This window comes from Camelus bactrianus, chromosome 18, assembly GCF_048773025.1.
Source record: "Camelus bactrianus isolate YW-2024 breed Bactrian camel chromosome 18, ASM4877302v1, whole genome shotgun sequence".
In the NCBI taxonomy this organism is placed as follows: domain Eukaryota; kingdom Metazoa; phylum Chordata; class Mammalia; order Artiodactyla; family Camelidae; genus Camelus; species Camelus bactrianus.
This window is the reverse complement of record NC_133556.1, coordinates 7,520,370-7,537,989: the sequence shown is the minus strand read 5'-3', so window position 1 is coordinate 7,537,989 and position 17,620 is coordinate 7,520,370. Positions and strand designations below refer to the sequence as shown.

Here is a 17,620-nt window from a genome sequence, read left to right as displayed (position 1 = left end):
AGGCTTTTTTCAGTATTTTGGAGGTTTTTGGAGACTTCATCACATAGGCATGATTGATTAAACCATTGGCCATTGATCATTAATTCAACCTCTGGCCCCTCTCGCCTCCCCCCTGGGGGTGGAGGGGCTGTGGCTGAAGGTGCTAACCCTCTGATCACGTGGCTGGTTCCCCTGGCAACCAGCCCCCATCCTGTGGTTATCTAGAGGCATTCCAAAAATCACCACAGTGACATAAACTCAGGTGTGGTTGAAAAGGGCTCGTTATAAAAAAACGAAAACACTCATTTCACCTGTATCACTCTGGAGCTATTTCAGGAAACAAAAGATGCTCCTTTAGGAGCTGTGTGCTGGGTACCACAGAGACCGTATACATATCCCAGCACCACAGGTAACTGATACACTGAGGAGAGCAGACGCCTTGGTGGGGAGGCCAGGAGAGGGACAGAGATGGGCATGACAAATAAAAGGCTCCCGGGACCCACACCCGGACTCGCTTTGACCTCATCTGCCTTCCCTGAGTTCTTCTACTCTGGTTTTGGCCCCAGGTTCACCTGGGGCTGAGTCAGTCATTGGTGAAATGCAGTAGTGTTCAACCTGGAAAAGTCTGGAACTATCTGCTAGCACATCCGAGTAAAGCGCTGGTCTCAAAAAACCTACGAGGTAATTACACAGTGTTGAAAGGAATGTTTTCCTTTTTTGACATTTACTGCAATAAACAATTGTCACAGTTTAAGTATATTTGGAAAGAAAGTGCAGGTGGGCTGGCAATCAAATAGATTATGTCTTTGATTATATAGAGATATAAATCAAATGCATTACAATAACTAAAGAATAATTTTAATTAATTGTTTTTTAAATATTTTTAAGTGTTCCCTGAAGGAGTCTGAATTTTAGGAGGGTGGCTCTGGTCAGGTGTGGAGCTGGGCTGAGGCGGGCTGGTGCTTGGGGCAGGGAGCCCCCGTGAGAGGCTGCCGCTCCAGCCCAGGTGAGGGCTGGTCAGTGCCTGCTCTGCCCACCTGCCCTGGGCCCCATCCGGGAACCTTCTCTTTCAAGGAGGGGTTGCCCTGCCCCGGCAGCAGCCAGAGATGGAGGAAGGAGAGAGGACAGGTCACTTGGATGAGGGTAGGAGAGAGGGCGATGTCAGGGAGCCCCTTCCCGGGGCCAGGCTGCAGGGAGACAGCAGGGAGTGCCCCTGGGCTTGCTGCTGCGGGTGCTCCTCCAATCCCAGGTCTGCCCTGGCTGGCTGGTGACCTTGGACAAACCCCCTTCCAAGCCCCCTTCTCTCTATGCCTCATCCGGGAAATGAGGGTAAGTAACTCTCCCTGCCTTCTGTGGAGGGGGTGGTTGTAGGGAGCCCTGGTTTCCAGGTTGGGGGACTGTTTGGACAAGGAGATTCCACGAGGTGTGGCAGAACTGTCACTGGGGTTGCCTGGACCCAGGGGCTGCCTCCTCCTTCTGCGGCCCCTCCCTGGCCAGGCCCTCCTCCAGTGGGGGTGGGGTGTCACTGCTTGTCTGGCAGCAGCAGCTAATTGTTCTCTTTAGACCCCTCCCTGGTGATGCCCAATCCTTGGGGCCAGCAGATTCAGCCCCTAAACCTGTCCAACCAGTTGTTTGGAAGAAGGGGGCACTGGGAGGGGTGGAGTTGCCAGAAACAGCCTCCCCCAGCCCAGCACAGACAACCGAGCCTCTGGGGCTCTGGACGCTGCAGACAGACCCTCGGACAGACAAACGGTCGGACCCCTGGCTTGGCCATGGGGCTCAGTGGGGGACAGTCTCTGCTGCTGATGCCACTGTGGCTGCTGCTGTCCTGCCTCCAGCTGGGGACCAGCCTGGGTGAGTGAGGGGCAGGGCAGGGGTGCCCACCGTGCTTCAGGCGGAGGAGACACTCCTCCTCCCCCAGCTGCCTTCCGAGTCCTGAGTCTGGGAGCTCCATCTCCAGTGGGTCAGGGAAAACAGCCCACCAGAAGAGGTCCCAAGACAGACACCTGTCCCCCAACCCCATGATGGGGGAGGAGCAAACCCTAAACCTCTTTTAGGGTTCTCATCCCCACGTGCCCTGAGCCCAGTTCTCACCAAATGGCTCCCCTCCTTCCAGTCTCCGAGAAGAGGTCTAAAGAAGCCTTCAAGGATAATGTTTACCCTAAAAAGAAGCTCTCCAAGGCAGGCTGCAGGCATGGTTCACTTTGGGGCTCTTAGACGGGAGGGACTTAGAGAGACAGTCCCCAACCCCATCCCCCTATCTCTGCTGCTCCACGCCTTTCCCCTCAGTAAGTGAACATTAAGTGCCTGCTGTATGCAGTGTGCACAGGGCCTCAGTATGGGAACTGGGAGCTCTGAGAAAGGAGGGCACTAGCCCTGAACCTTCGGAGTTGAGCTGAATTAAATGGAAATGAATCATATTGAACTTAACAGAACTGAAAGAAGAAGGTTCCGGAGACTTCCATAAAGCCCACTCCATCTTTCTCTCCAGTATCTGAGTGTCATGGGGCTCTGTCAAGTGTCCGCCTAGAGTTTGGGTTTGGGCTTAGGCTCCCCCAAATCTTAGTCTCACCCCAGTGCCTTCCTCCAAGAGAACTGTGCCTGCAGCTGGGGAAGGTGCCTCCTGTGCTTCCATCTCTCCTCCTTTCCTAGGTCCTGCCCATCACTGAGGCCCCGGTGACTCAGTGGGGCAAGGCCTCCCCCTGACCTTCCACAGTGCCCACCCCTACTAGGCGCCCAAGGCAGGGGCCAGAGGCTGGACTCAGGCTCCCCACCCACGCCCCACAGGCAGGAGCCCTCCTGATTAGTGCCTGACCAGAGGCCCCAGGAAAAGCCCTGTCTCCGCCCTCAGACTGGAGCTCCCGGGACAAGTCTGTGTCTCCCTCCTCAGACTGGGGCCTCCAGGACCACAACTCTCCTTCAGACTGGCCTCTGGGGGCTTGGTTGTCCTGTTGAGCCTCCTTCCTCTGCCCCCACCCTCCCCAGAGCGCATCGGCTATGTGCCCCAGCTCTCCAGCGCCACCCTGGCAGGGAGACTCACCCAGTCCACCCTCACACTGGAGCAGCCGCGGGGCCAGTTCAGTCACCTCAACATCTCCGACTTTGATGCCATCTGGCTGGTGGTGGCCCACAGCAAAGGTGGGTGATGCTGGGGCAGGCCTTGCTTTCTCCCTCTGTGAAGTGGGCAGGCGGGCCCGAGAGGGGTGGCAGATGTGGGGGCAGAGGGGGTAGGTGTCATCGGGGATGTAGCCACAGGCTGTCTGGCCTGGTGGGATGAGGTGGAGCGCGGCCCCCACCTCTGACCCACGGTGCCACCCTCAGCCTCCCAGAACTTCACTGCCCCACAGAGGGTAGAGGACACCCCGGTCCCTGCCAGCTTCTCCCAGAGGGGCTACTACCTCACGCTGATGGCCAACCGGGCACTCTACCCGGGCGACCGGCCCGGCAAGCAGCTCCGGGTCCTCCGTGTCGGCAATGATACCCGCTGCTCCCCCAGGACAAGGGGCTGCAACCACCCCCTGCCAGGCCCCGGCCCCTACCGGTGAGCGGCTCTGCCAGGGCCCTGCTGGGGTGGGCGTGCTCCTGCCTGTGTCCAGACCTGAGCCTGGGGAAGCTCCAAGCTGGGAGCCTGGGGTCCTGGCTCCAGTTCTGCCCATGGGAGGAGGGGTCAGGGGCCGGGGCCAGGGAGGCTGTGGTGAAATCTCCTGTCATCTTGAGCAGAGGGACCCCCAACTTGAGCCTTTGCCCCTATGGGCCATGTGGACCATGCAGACAGAGTCTCCCCATCCAGGCAGAGTGGGCCCCAGGGAGAGCCTGGCCCCAGCCATGTCTTCTCTCATTCAGGGCTTGATTCTCCGATGTTCTGTGCTGGGAGATCCAGTCCACTCCACACACATTTCCCAAGTGAGGATACTGAGGGTCCCAGAAAGGGCAAGGGAGGCACTCAAGGCCACACAGCTGGGAAGTGTCACAACTGGGATGGGAGCCCCTTCCTGTGGCTCTAACACTGTGCTTTTAGCTCTAGGCCGCTCCCCGAGGCCCTGGGAGTCAGGGGGACAGACTGACAGGTACCAGGGCTGGAGGGTTTCAGGTCCCAGGGACCCTTACCCCCAATACTGGGTCTCCTGGTCAGAATGAAGTTCCTGGTGATGAGTGACAGGGGACCCGTGGCTGAGACAGAGTGGTCCAGTGAGACCCGACTGCAGCAAGGTATGGAGCCAGGTGCACGGGTCAAACACTAGGGCTGGGGGCTCAGGGGCCTGGGGGCTCCTGAGGACTGGCGGTGGGCTGGGAGGAATGGGCCAGTCCCCAGCCAGGCAGAGCCACCACTGCCATCCTGCTGTCTGCAGGTGCCCCTCCCCCAGTCTGCTCCCTACCCAACCCACCGCTACTGTGAGAGAGAGTTGGTCTGGAAGCTGTTCCAGGTCCCCCTTCCTCAGGTCAGATCACTTTTCTCCCTTCCCGCCCCACATGCCTGTGCGGCCCCCTCACGCCCCTCAGCTGAGGCACTCCAGGCTGTCCCGGGGCCCCAGAGTGCAGGCACTGTGGTCATCATTGCCATCCTATCGGTCCTGCTGGCAGTCCTCCTCACCGCCCTCCTCACCCTGCTCATCTACACCTGGTAAGTGGACAGGGTCGAGACTGCCTGGGAGGGCTGGAGTCCCTGACTGAGGCATCTCTGTCCCTCCTCCCCTGCTCAGCTCAGCACTCCCCCCCCCCAGCTCCCCCTTGCTAGTCCCGCTGGAAGAGTTTTCCCTGAAAGTCAAACAGGGCTAACAATTGTTGATCAAGTGATCCCCAAGGTTCCAGAACCTCTATGTGTATGTGTGAGTGTGTGCGTGCATGTGTGCACATGCGCGCATTAACCCCTCCTTCCTTTGTCCCTCTGACACCTGTTGGGGCGAGGGACACACTTTCTGAGTGGGCACCATCTGCTCCCTGGTGGCAAGAGCTGGTATTGCAAGTTGGGGTGCAGGGCAGACAAGCCATGTGGGAGACACCCAGGTGGAGCTGAATTGCTTTTAGTCCAAGAGCTGAGTTTTGCCTCAAGACTTCACTCAGAGCTTGGATGCTGGGGCCTGGTAGGGAAAGGGTGTCCACAAGGCTTCCTAGAGGAAAGGGAGCATCTGGTCCTTGGGGAGGATTTGGGGAGAAGGGGGAGGGAAACAGATGGGGAGAGTCTGGAGGCAGAAGGTTGCGGACAGGTTGGGGCCTTGATTCCCAGTTGAGGAAATGGGCTGGATCCAGAAGGCCAGAGGCAGCCAGTGGCTGGTTTTGATCAGGGGAAACAGGCAGCGATGTGTAGCGGCATCCCAGGGTGTGCAGAGTGGAGGAGGAGTGTGGGGGCTGGGTGGTGACAGAGGGCAGGGAGGCAGAGCTGGATTTGTGAGGTTTAGGGGGATAGCGCTCCAGGCTCTAGGTAACAGCCATGGGATTTCAATCAGGCCTGTTGGTCTTTCTGTCCCTCTCCCCTACCCCCGCCGCCAAGCTACGACACCTGCGGGAGCACGCCCATCTCAGGCTCAGGGGAGCCGGTGTGCGTGAGAAGATATGACACCCACCACGTGTGCAGCCCTCCAGCCACGGGGGGCTCCTGAGGGGCTCCAGGGGGCCCCCATCTGCCACTCAGCTTCACCCTGCAGAGCCTGGTCTGGGGGCCTGCCCTGCTGCTTCAGAGCCCTGGGAATGTTTCCAAAAGAAGGTTGAGGGGAGGGTGTCCTCAGCCCACAGCTTGGGCCTGTCCCTGATGGAAATAAACGTCTGCAGCACCCCCCATATGGCTGGGTCAGTGCACACCTGGGCAGTCTCCCTGCGTCCCTGTCCCCAGCTCCTGTGCGGGTTCTCAGGAGGATACAGCACCAGGGAGGAGCCCAGGGCCCCAGGCCAGCAGAGCCATTGGGGGCAGGGCAGGCCTCTCTTCTGGCCTCAGTGTCCCTAGCTGTAAAGTAAGTGTGACTGCACTGACCCCCCAGGGCCCGGTGAGGCTAAACCAAGGAGATGACTGTGCTCACTGCTACCCCTCCCCCCAGCCTCCTCTTTGTGGCCTCTCTCTCCAGCTGGCCTCGCCTCCTGGCTGGAGGACTTAGAGCTAAGCTTCACTCCCACCCCCGTGCTCATTCTGGGGATGTGGTGCTTGGTGGTGGGGCTCAGCCCAGAGCTGACTCTGGCCTCAAACCTAACACAGGGCACTGAGCACTTGACATCATCCTCCCAACTCTGGGCCACCTACCCCCAACCCCGGACCAGAGATGACCCAGGCCAAGGTTTTACCTTCAAGTCATCCACCGCTGTGGGATGAGGAGAGAAACATTCCAGGATGGATAGAGTGCAGATGTTCGGGAGCCAGAGGAGGCTTCCTGGGCAGGGGTGGCCTTGGAGAAGGGGCTGCACTGTGCCGGGTAGACACCGGAAGGAGACCCAGGCGTGAGCAACAGTGTGTGCAAAGGCCTGGACGCCACCCCACCAGGGACTGCTGGGGTGCAGGTTGGCAGCAGCTGGAGGGTGGGGTGAGGGACAGTGGGGAGGCCAGGAGATGCCCCTTGCTCCATGGGGGCCTCACCCTCTGGGGCAGGGAGCAGGGATGGAGGGCGCTGGCTGGGTGCCCAGGTGCCTGTGTCTGAGAGGTATGACTGGCCCTAATGAGTTTATTAAGTTGGTGCAGACACATCCAGCTCCTGCTGTGGAGGAAATGCTCACATGACCAGAGGGGAGCCAGGCTGGGAGGGGCCGGTAGGGGAGGGGGCACACAGCCTTCCAGCCTCTGCCGAGCTAAGCCTCAGCCTCTCCATCGCCTTTTCAGAGCAGCCATGAGCCCCAACCCTGGGGCTGGGTGGCTCTGGACAGATCACTTACCCTCTCTGGGCCTCAGTCGGCCCCTTATGTAAAAGCGAGGGTTGAACTGTGTAACTCTAAGGCCTTGTACTCCATCAACACCCTGTATGGGTCGAGCCCTGGCAGGAAACAGATGGCATACTGTCTATCAGGGCACTTGAGAGCATTTACAAAGGTGTGGGCAGCATATTAAGGGAACCAACCAGAGAAGGTGACCCAGGGCACTAATGGGGCCATAAACACTCCTGTACCCGAAGGGCTAGTGGTGTTTCCAGAGCCAGTGAGCAGGAGCCAATGCAAGGGTCTGCCCGGCAGGAGGAGGGGCTGCAGGTGGAGGGATCTGGGGGTTCCTTCTCTGGCATTCTGATCATGTGCTGGGGCCTCTGCTGACAACTAACCAGGAGCGGGGGGGCAGGGCATCTGGCTGGTGTGGCCCACGTGCCAGCCTCCTGGGCCCAGAGCAGGACAGAGAAGAGCCAAGAATAAAGTTCAAGGGTCCTATGATCTGTTTTTTATTCATAGAACTTCTGACACCAAATGTGGGGCTTTTCCTCCCACCAACCAATTCTCCAACTCTCTGGACACCAGCTGGGTGTTCTACAGTTGGAGTCAATTCTGACACTAACTCCCTGGAGGTGAAGGGCTCAATCCCACAAGATGGTCCCCACCTCAGATGCCAGCATCAAGTACAGGGTGCCCAGGGTACCCACATTTCCTTCTGTTTAACTTGGTTACAAATCAGTGATTCCCATGACCCCTTCCTCAGATTTGATAATTTGCTAGAACAGCACACAGAACTCAGAAAAACAGCTGACTTATTACTGGATTATTATAAAGGATACGACTCAGGGAGGACAAAACAGAAGAGACGCACAGGGCAAGGGATGGGGGCTGTCCCCCTCCCCCTAGGCTCCCACTGGAACCTCAGCCATGCCTGGGCTCACTTTCCTGGGCTCTTCTGGGGCCTGGGAGGCCAGGGCTGGCAGCAGCGGAAGGCCTGGGCCAGGGTGGCTGGTCCCATAGAGATGCTGACCATGATCCCTGTGGAGCAGAGATGGGGCCTCAGCTCCAGAGCCGTGTAGGGAGACCTGCTCTCAGGGAAAGCCACGTGGGGCAGCGTCACCAAGCTGTCCTGGCATGAACTGACATCCAGTGGGCCACGTGTCACCTGATATCAGCTTGATAAATGGACAAATGGATCAGGGAAGAGGACTTGCTGCGTCCCGCCACCTCTTCTGCCCGGTTTCCCTGGCGTGCGCTCTCTCTCTGTCCCCTCTCTTAGGTTTCTCTGCCTCTCACTCTCTTTTGTCTCTATTTTTAACTCTGACCAGCCCTGGGAACTCTCCCACTTCCTGCGGGGAAGCTGTCTGAGCTGGCCCGGAGACAGCATGACCGTTTCCCCATAAACACGAGATAGAATCAGAAAGCTGGCTTCTGTTCCAGGTTTGGGCTCAGTGGGGAGAAAGGGCAAAAATGGAGCAGAAATGAGGGGGAGAAAGACTGCATGTGTCAGGGATGGGGGATGTTCACAGCCCATCACCCCAGCTGTTGGCACAGAGGGAGTCACCCTGGGCCCTGCTCCCATGCCATTTGCAGCCTCCATGCTCCCCATCTCAATGCCCTGCCTCCTCTCCAGACACCCAGTTGTCCCCTGCAGCAGGTGGCCCCCAGGGGCTATTCTGCCCCATCTTCCCCACAAGTGTGTATTTGCACCCCCTGTTTAGCATGGGTCCAGGGCTCTCCTGGGAAGGCTGGCTCACACAAAAGGGCCTGAAGACCAGGCATTGCCAGAAGCCAGGCAGGCAGGAGGGGCTGTGAGGCCCAGGAGAGGGTGGATCAGCTGGTCTGGAGTCTGCTGGGTACGCCGCTTCCGGGTCTGAACTCCCTGGGGGATATTCCCACCTGGGGCACAAGGATGCAAGATGTTACCTGAGAGAGGGGTCTCTCCAGGGTCTCAGCCACCCCTTTGGAGGCCCCTCCCAGAAGGAGAGTCCACATGGAGGGATTGGCCTCTTCGGCCACCCAGGACCCACTGGTTAGCCCCAGGCCAAGATGTCAGCGGCTCCCCCGGTGCCCCTGGGGACTGGCAGGGATGCTGGGTGTTGCAGGGGCCATGTTGCTTGCTGGGTGGGTTTGAGCTGCCCAGAGTCAGGCCTGAGGTTCTGGGGACATCCTGATGGCCCGAGGGCTCACAAATGCTGTTCCTTTTGTCCTGCTGCTGTTCCCATCTCCTGCGTCATCACCTGGAGCTCAAATCCTCCTGTTCCTTCAAGTGCAGCTCAAATGCTGCCTTCTCCTTGTGGCTGCCTGTGACTTCCTTCCACTGTCCCCTCTGAGTCTCAAGGACTCCAAGAATATCTCTTGGCTGCCCACAAACCCTGGTGGGATGAAAGGACTGAGAGAGACAGATGGGGAGCAGCGGACACAGGGATGGGGAGGCGCAGACACCCCTCAGCAGCCCCCCTCCCAGTCACTCCAGCCCAGCCCAATGAAGGCCACAAACAGAAGGCACAGTGCTTCAGAGGAGGGGCTGCCCCTTGTCCAGGACTTACTGAGCGCCGAGAACTAGCCTGAACAATTCACATGCATGAACTCCGAAATCCTCGGGGCAATCCCATGATTAGCCTCATTTGTCAGATGAAGAAACGGGGACATGGCAAGTGCCACCAGGGTAGAAAACACAGAGGATGGGAACCCAGCTAGGGGTGGGGCAGGGAGGGTCTCAGAACCCTGCCAGAGGGGAGTCGGGGTTGGGGGGGGGGCTGCCAGGCCTTCAGTGGGAGGCAGGGGTGCCCAGCGCCCTGACCCCTGCCTCTGATCTGAGTAGCAGCCGAGGTGGTCCCCTGCCCTTCCCCCACTCCCACCCCCAGCTTCCTCAGTGGGAGGATGAGGCCGGGCGTTTCCACTTCTTTCTGGAAGGTTCAGGAGATTAATGAGAACAAAGCACGAAACACCACTCAGGGGGATGAACTTCTGGGAAGTGAGGAACTGGGTCTGGGCAGAAAGCCAAGGGCAGAGTGGTCACCTGACAGAACCTGATCACCTGCTGCCCCAGGGCCACGGCTTGGCCCCTCTGCTCAGCCATCAGACCCCTGCGGAATCTTCGAGAATGTCAAAGACCAGAGGCCCTCTCTGCCTTGACAAGGCAGGAGACCCCTTCTCTTCCCATCACGGACCTACTCCAGCCTGGGCTGTTTGAGAGGTGAACTCTCAGGGCCTGGGGAGGGTGGCCGACGTGGCCTTGGTTGTCCCCAGCTGGCCTGCCTAGAGTCTAAAGCTCCATTAGCTGGGGTGAAGGCCTCAAGCAGAACAGAAGTAGAGATGCTAGGAGGGACAGTGGGGGTCCAGCCGGGGCAGCTAGGGAGGGGGACCCCAGTGAACTGAGGGCCAGGGGTCCCCAGTGCCCATGTAATAGGGAAGAACTTTTGTATTCTATTAAAGTTAGTCACTAGAGGGATGTTGCCTATGAGCTTAAATTACACATAACGGCCCATCTCTGGGAACCCTGCCTCCCAGGTAACGAGTGTTAAGCTAAAATACCTTTATTTAGCTCACGGGAAACAGCCTGACCAGGCCCACCTGTGAACGGCTTAACACCTCCACTCCGAGTCTGGCTGGAAGCAGGACTTTGCCCCCTTCCCTTTTAGTATAAAAGAAGCCTGGATTCTTACTTGGGGAAGAAGGTTCTGTGGACACCAGTTCACTATCTTCTCGGTCTGCTGGCTTTTCCGAATAAGGTCGTGATTCCTTGCCCCAAATCGTCTCTCAATTTATTGGCCTGTCCTGCGGGGAGCAGTGTGATCTTGGGCATGCTAACACCCACAGTGCACCAGGAGCCGGGAAAGCGGAGAAAGCGGAGGGGAGCCCTCTGAGCAGGTGTGAAGGGTGTGCTGGAGCTCTCTGCGCAGGAGTCAGGCTGAGAAAAAGGATCCGCCTCCACCTCCTGTCCCCCGCACCCCCGCACCCCCGCACCCCCGCGACTCCAAGGCTCCCAGTTCCTGGCAGCCCAGCCAAGGTCCTCTCCGGAGCTGGAGCAGGAAGGCAGTGGCGCCAGAAGCCATGACAGGTTTATGTTCTGGCTGCGGCTGCGCTGGCCCCATGCCAAGTCCCCTGTCTTGCCCATGGTCATCCTTCTCCCTTTGTAACTGGGGGAGGTGAGGCCAGGGTGTCCTGGGAATCACACGGTCCCCCCACAGCCCTGGGCTATCTCTGCTCAGAGGGTGCCCTGAGAGCTTTGCCTGGCCCCTTTGCCCCCAGCTCCCAGCTCCATTCCTACTCTTTCAAGTCCAGCCTGGTGCCACCTCTTCCAGAAAGCCCACTCAGACGATCTCCACCATCCATGGGAAGGGGTTACCCTTGGTTGCTCCAAGAAGCTGGGACAGAGATCTGGACCCAAGACTCTAGACTCCCAGCCTTCAGCTTTCAACACCCAGGACTCCTGGTTTTTCACTTGCCTTGGCTCAGTTTCCCACTTTGAGAAGGGGCAATTTTCACCCACAGGGACTGGGGCCGAAAGAATTAAGTGACTGCTGCTCTGGGGAGGCCTCAGAGAAAGGGGATCTTTGAGCTTCCTCCTGGCAGCCCTGCTTGGCCACTGTTGGGACCCCCATGTGCACAGGGCACCTCAGGGACACCAGTCAGCAGCCGTGTGCCTGCCTCTGCCCACCTCGGCTTCTGCCTGAGACCACTCTCGGCCACTTTGGGATGCCCCAAGGGACCTGTAACCTCTTCCCCCAACCCCCCCACCCCGCACAAGGGATCCCTGGGGAGAACGGGGTGGGAGGCAACATTCCCCTTTGCTTTGCCCCCACCTCAACTGGGGTCTAGAACATTCCCTCTCTGCATTTCCTCTGACTTCCTGTCTTTCTCTCTGCTTCTGTTTTTCTCCACCTATTTCTCTCTGTCTTTCTCTCTGAGCAGAGTCTTTTTCTCTCCCAAGGGGGTTGGGGGCCATGCTAGGAGTGGGCGACTTTGTCAAAGTGACCTTGCCTCCTTGGCTATAAAGCAGACACAACACCAGCCCTTCATGCCAGAGTTGTGGGGAGGATCCAGGGTGATGAAGCACGGCCCACACATAGTAGGGCAGCTTCCCTGTCCATGCAAAGGCAAAGATGGGAAGATTCCCTGACTCCTCTGAGGGCTAATGAGAGTATGTTCCCAAAGTTCCCAGCACTGAAAGATGCCTCCTGAGTTCTGCTGACATCAGTAGGCTCCATGTATAGCCACTCTTTGGGGTGCCCCACCATTGCCCTACTTTACAGATAAGCCATGTGAGGCCCAGAGAGGCTGAGTTACTTGCCCACAGTCACACAGCAGGTACTATTATAGTTGTGGAGCCAGGATTTGAAGTCAGGGGTCTGGCTCCAAGGCCCACACTCTACTGTGGGCCTCATTTTAAAATTGTATTTAATGCTGTCTATCTAGATGGAGGTGGGTGTTGAGATTGGTGGGGAAGGGGGAAGCTGGGAACAGAACCCCACTGGCCTGTGAATGCCTCTCAGCCTGCCCGCTCCAGGGCTCTCACAGCTGGCCAGTCCAGACTTCTTGGCACACTGCTGTCACTCGGCCTGGAGCCTGCCAGGGTTCCCTGTGGCCCTGGGCTCAGTCCAGAGCTCTGCGCCCAGCATCTATGGGTCCAGGGCTGGGCCCCTCTGACCTCTGTGCTGGGGCTGCCCTCGCCACCCTCAGCACCTCCGCCAACTCCCTCTCCGTGGCCCGCTCCCTCCTCAGACCTACTAACTTACAGCAATGCCTTTGATGCCCTATCCTCCCAGGGTCCTGGCCCCTCCCAGAAGTCCCCTCCTTGACACTGGCTGTCTGAGGGAGGAGGATGGAAGTGCAGCCCCAGAAGGCCTTTCCTCCAGGCAGGGACAGCTTTTCCCCGGGGGCCCTTGGGCATGGGGCCTCCAGCTCATTAAAATCCTTGAGGTCCGGGAAGGGATGGAGCACTGGCTCCAAAATCTTAAAACCACAACATTTTTAAAAATAATAAATGTTTACTTAAATTTCTTCTAAATGCAACATTATGTCAACTTCATCCATTGTTAAATTTAGGATTTTAAGACTTGTTACTGCGCATGGAAACAATTTGGAGGTCACATTTTCTCACTTTGGAAGAATCCCCAAGATTCCTGAGAATGCGCGACGTTTGTGGAGAAATCAAGAGCAGCGGTAAATCAAATGAGTTACTCGAACCTAAAGCGCTTCAAAAGCTAAGTTATAAGCTGCTTTTCAAATATTTTTACAGCCAAAGAAATGCATATAAAGTTGGGGTATATTTGCATTTTTTAAATTGTGGTAAAAAAATAAAAACATGTAACATAAAACATATCGCCTTAACCAATTTCTAGGTGTACAGGGCAGGAGCTTAAGGACGTCACGGTCACGCTGTTGTGCAACAAGTCTTCAGAAGTTTATCATCTTGCAAAACTGAAACTCTGTCCACATTAAACAACAGCTCCCCATTCTCCCTCCCTCAGGCTAGAACCCTGGCAACTGCTATTCCATTTTCTATTTCTGAGTCTGCACTAGACATCGCATGCAAGTGGAATCATACAGCATTTGTCATTTTATGACTGGCTTATTTCACTTAGTACAATGTCCTCCAGGTTAATCCACGTTATAGCAAGTGTCAGAATTTCCTTCTTTTTAAAGCCTGAATAATATTCCTATATATACACCACCTTATCTTTATCCATTTATCCATCAGTGAACACTTCGATTGCTGCCACCTCTTGGCGATTGTGGAAAAAGGCTGCAATTTACATGGGTGTGCAAATATCTCTGCAAAACCCTGTTTTAAATTCTTTGGGGTATATACCCAGAAATGGGATTGCTGGATCCTATGATAATCCTTTTTAATCGTTTGAGGAACCTGGTATGAGTGCATTTTTTTTCATTTATTTTCTGGTTTTACTGGGATATGATGAACATATAACATTGTTCTAGGTTAAGGATTTGATATCGGTATATAATGTGAATGGACCACAATAAGTTTAGTTAACATCCATCACATATAGTTACAGGGTTTTCTCCTGTGATGAGAACTTTTAAGAGCTACTCTCTTGGCAACTTTCAGATATAAAACACAATATTAACTAGAGTCCTCATGCAGTCCATGACATCCCCAGGACTTACTTATCTTATAACTGGAAGTGTGTACCTTTGGACCACCTTCACCCCTTTCCCTCACCTCCCACCCACTACTAGGTGCATTGTTAAATGTTTATTGGGGTGTGGAGCAGAGCCTTGGCTGATGTAGGTACAAAAATAGCCCTGAGTGATGGGCAAGGCATGCAGTGTGCAAGCTCAGCAGGGTCAGAAGTGAAATTGTGTTTTCCTACCATTCAGTGTCATCTTGATCGAACCCCCACTTCTCATCTCAGCCAATTTGGATCTGACTCTCTCCCTGGGGTAGCGCCCAGGGGGCTCACCTCTGTCATAGGCTGTTTTCCCATCCCTGGCAGAGGCTGGAGGGGTAGCCGGTCCTCCCAGCCCTTCCAAGTCTCCTCAGATGCTCAAGACTGCAACTCAAAACATTTTTTTAGTCAACATTACTCACTTGCCATGAATTTCACAGACATGCTTTGAAACTCAAGAGCTGCCTCCTGTCCTGTGCTAGGAGAGCTACGACTCCTGCGAATCTTAGGCACTTTTGCTGGTGTGGGTCAAGATATTAACACTGACATTTTTCTGACCCCTTGGGTATAAAGACGGATGCAATCCAAGCTGAATTCATTATTACATATCCATTCCTATTATATTCATATTTTTCCTTCTAGTTCTAAAAGGAATTAAAACATTTTTGTGGGTCCCTAAAAATATGGAGGCAGGGATTCTCTATCCAACTGACCACATGAGTTAGGGGCACAGGAAGTTCAGAACCATATGCTAACACTTCAAAGTGTCAATCCATTGAATTTCTAGCACCCAAGTCCACCCATGTCACTCTTTTGCTCCAAACCCTTCCCAGGAAAATGTCTGAGCTCCCCGTGCCCCCACCCCCTGCAATCAAGGCCCTTCATCAGCTGGTTCCTATCTACTCTTCCGGTCTCAGGCACCATAAGCCTCTTACACCTCCCTCTTGGATGTTTCCAGAACACCCCAGCCTTCATCATGCTGCACACCTTTGCTCAGGCTGCTCCCTCCACCGGGAGTATTCTCTTCCCACCTGGACCACATCGCGCACACCTGTGCATCCTTTGAGATCCAGTTCAAATGTCACTTCCTCTTTGAATATCCCAAGCTCCCTCCCTCCTCTGTATTTCTCATTCATTTCTCCACTGTAGCACTTCCCCACCCTTTTATGTCCATCTCTTCCCTGTGAACCCCTTGAGGGCAGCTGGTTTTCCCAAGGATCCTCAGGGCCCAGCGCAGGTCACTGAATGCTGAATACGTAAGCAGATGACCAAGTGAATAAATGAATGAGGGAAATAGTAAATGAGAGCAGTGGTCTGCTCAGGAAAGGCATCCGCTCTGTAGCCCCCCACCGATGGAGTGTCTGGACTGGTGGTGGAGCCAGGCTGAGCTCCTCTCCGAGCCCCACCCTCTGACTCACCCGCCTCCCTAGAGACTGGTTTCTGGGAATGTGCTGGAAGCTTGGCTCGCCTCCCTGGCTGAAACCTTTGCGTGGACCCTGTTCTGCCCCAGGAGTCCCCATGCTCACAGGCTGTGCACCGAGGTCACAGGGGCAGGGCAATGCAGAGGGAAGGGCCTCACCTGTCAGCGGGGATGTGGGTGAGGGTGGGCAGCAGCCAGAGACCACAGAGCCTCCTCCCTGCCTCCTGAGGTGGAGTGCACTGCAGCATGCCGGGAGCCTCGGGAACCTCAGGGAAAAGGGGTGACGGCACCACGAACCAAGTGAGAAACTCTGGGTGCCCGGAGTCCAGGTGGCATCTAGGGGTGCTAAAGGGACATCATCTGGGTGCAGCGTGGAGACGTTCAAGACCCTGCAGGGACTACTGTCACCCTTTGGGATGCCCAGCACCTGAACCACCTTCCTCCGTCCTTCCTCCTCCTGCACCCCATCTTTGCAGGTAGGCCCCTCCTGGCACAGATGTTGACTGTGCTGTCACCGGCTTTCCCAGCATCATGGTGATGCGGGAGATGCAGGAGTACAGCACCCGGTGTCCAGGGTCAGCATGAGAGGAGGGGCCTGGCCAGGGCCAGCCGCGAGGGTGTCTGCACCAAGCCACTTCCGGCATGCGATCTCAGTGAGTGCCGAAGCACCACTGTTCCTGGCTGGGTATGGCCTTTAGGCCTAGTTCTCTGGCTTTCCCCAAGAATCTGTTACACCCTCAATAGCCTCTTATGAACCCCTTTCTGTTTAAATTAGTCAGAGCTGGTTTCTGTTGTTTGGAACTAGAAACCAAGGAAGTGTCGCCCCCAAAAGCAGAGAGGATTGTGGATGGCATCATTAAAGACCTAGTGCCCAGAAGGGGGGTCTGATCTATTTGTGCCTGCTCTGAGTTGCACAGTAGGGAGGCCCAGCTCCACTCTGGAAGCTATACTCCAGAAGGATGTGTGACAAAGTGGAGGCTCTCTAGGGGACAATAACCAGGTCAGTGTGGGGTCTAGAATTCATAGTGCAGGAGGGGATCCTGGCTTGGAGCTGAGCAGGCTGAAGCCTCTGGGGGTGGGGGTCCAGGTCTTGCTCCCATCTAGAATAGTTTGAGGATGGACAGAGCTGCCTCTAGAGGCAGTAAGCTCCCCAGCACTGGAGGTAAGCAAGGACTGAATCCTGCAACCGGATAAAAGAAGCCCACCTTGGGCTTCCCTGGCTTGGCTTTAGGGTGTGTCTCCAGGCTAGGTAAAGAGCAACAAGCAAACACTAGACTTGGCACCACCTATCAACCTCAGTAACAGTAACAGGCCTCAGTAACAACCCACAGTGGAGGGGAGTGAGCCCCTAATCTACCAAGTAAGGCTTCTTCATACTCCCCAGGTGGCCTGGCCCAAACCCAGGGATGGGGGGTGGGAGGGGAACATGCCTGAAGGATGACGAGGCAGAGGGGGCAAATCTCAGTAACCGAGGATAACTGATATAGACTCTGATAAGCCACCTGAAAAAATAGCCCTAAGTACCCTAAGAAACCATTATTTTCCCACTGATCACTTAGCCAAAGATTACAGGTTAATAATGAGCATGTTGGCGAGGACTCCGGGGAGCTGGTACCTTCCTGTATGTTGGTGGCTGTGAACAGTGGAACCACCACTGTAGCAGGAAATTTGGCAAATCCTATGGAAAAGTCCCACATGCACACGTCTTCTGGCCCAGGGATTCCATTTCCAGGAATTTATCCTCGGCTACATTTGCTCACGTGCAAAATGACACGTGAGCCATGCTGTTGTTTGGTGAAAGCAAATGATGGCACAGACCTGCCCATCGACTAACAGGGGACATCAAAGAGATGATGGGTGGTACATCCACACAACAGAAAACTGGGTAAGTGACAAAGAGAACAAGGATGCTTTGTGTGTACAGATGCGCACGGCACTCCGAGATTAAATAAGTGAAACTCTTAAATGTAACCACTAAGCTACAATTTGTGTATAAAAGAAAAAAAATATATGTCTACTGATGCACTGTAGGCAGAGACTGTTTAGAAGGGTGCACAAGGAATCAAAAACAGTGGATGCCTCAGGGGAGGGAATCTGTGTGGCTGGGAAAAAAGAGACTGACTTTTCACTGAAAACTTCAATATTTTTTGAATTTGGTGTGCATGTAGTGTATTAATAACAACATAGGAAGTGAAAACAGAATGTGACAGAAAGCAGAACCTGTGCTAGGCACCCACACACACACAGAGTG

At 55.5% G+C, this 17,620-nt stretch overlaps 1 protein-coding gene across 2 annotated transcripts; it reads left to right on the top strand.

The window, feature by feature from the left end:
• The first annotated feature begins 463 nt into the window (after positions 1 to 463).
• Positions 464 to 5,772, top strand: LOC105067258 (uroplakin-3b-like protein 1). Of its 2 annotated transcripts, XM_010952736.3 has the most exons (6): positions 473 to 1,833; positions 2,965 to 3,117; positions 3,301 to 3,520; positions 4,112 to 4,188; positions 4,480 to 4,600; positions 5,468 to 5,772. In XM_010952736.3, exons 1-6 carry the CDS (start codon positions 1,557 to 1,559, stop codon positions 5,574 to 5,576), a joined length of 957 nt encoding a protein of 318 aa, XP_010951038.2. In that variant the 5' UTR covers positions 473 to 1,556; the 3' UTR covers positions 5,577 to 5,772. The 2 variants fall into 2 exon arrangements, with proteins under 2 accessions (XP_074201977.1, XP_010951038.2); XM_074345876.1 differs by lacking the exons at positions 4,480 to 4,600; positions 5,468 to 5,772 and adding an exon at positions 4,329 to 4,390 and having other exon boundaries at positions 464 to 1,833.
• Positions 5,773 to 17,620: the final 11,848 nt, after the last annotated feature.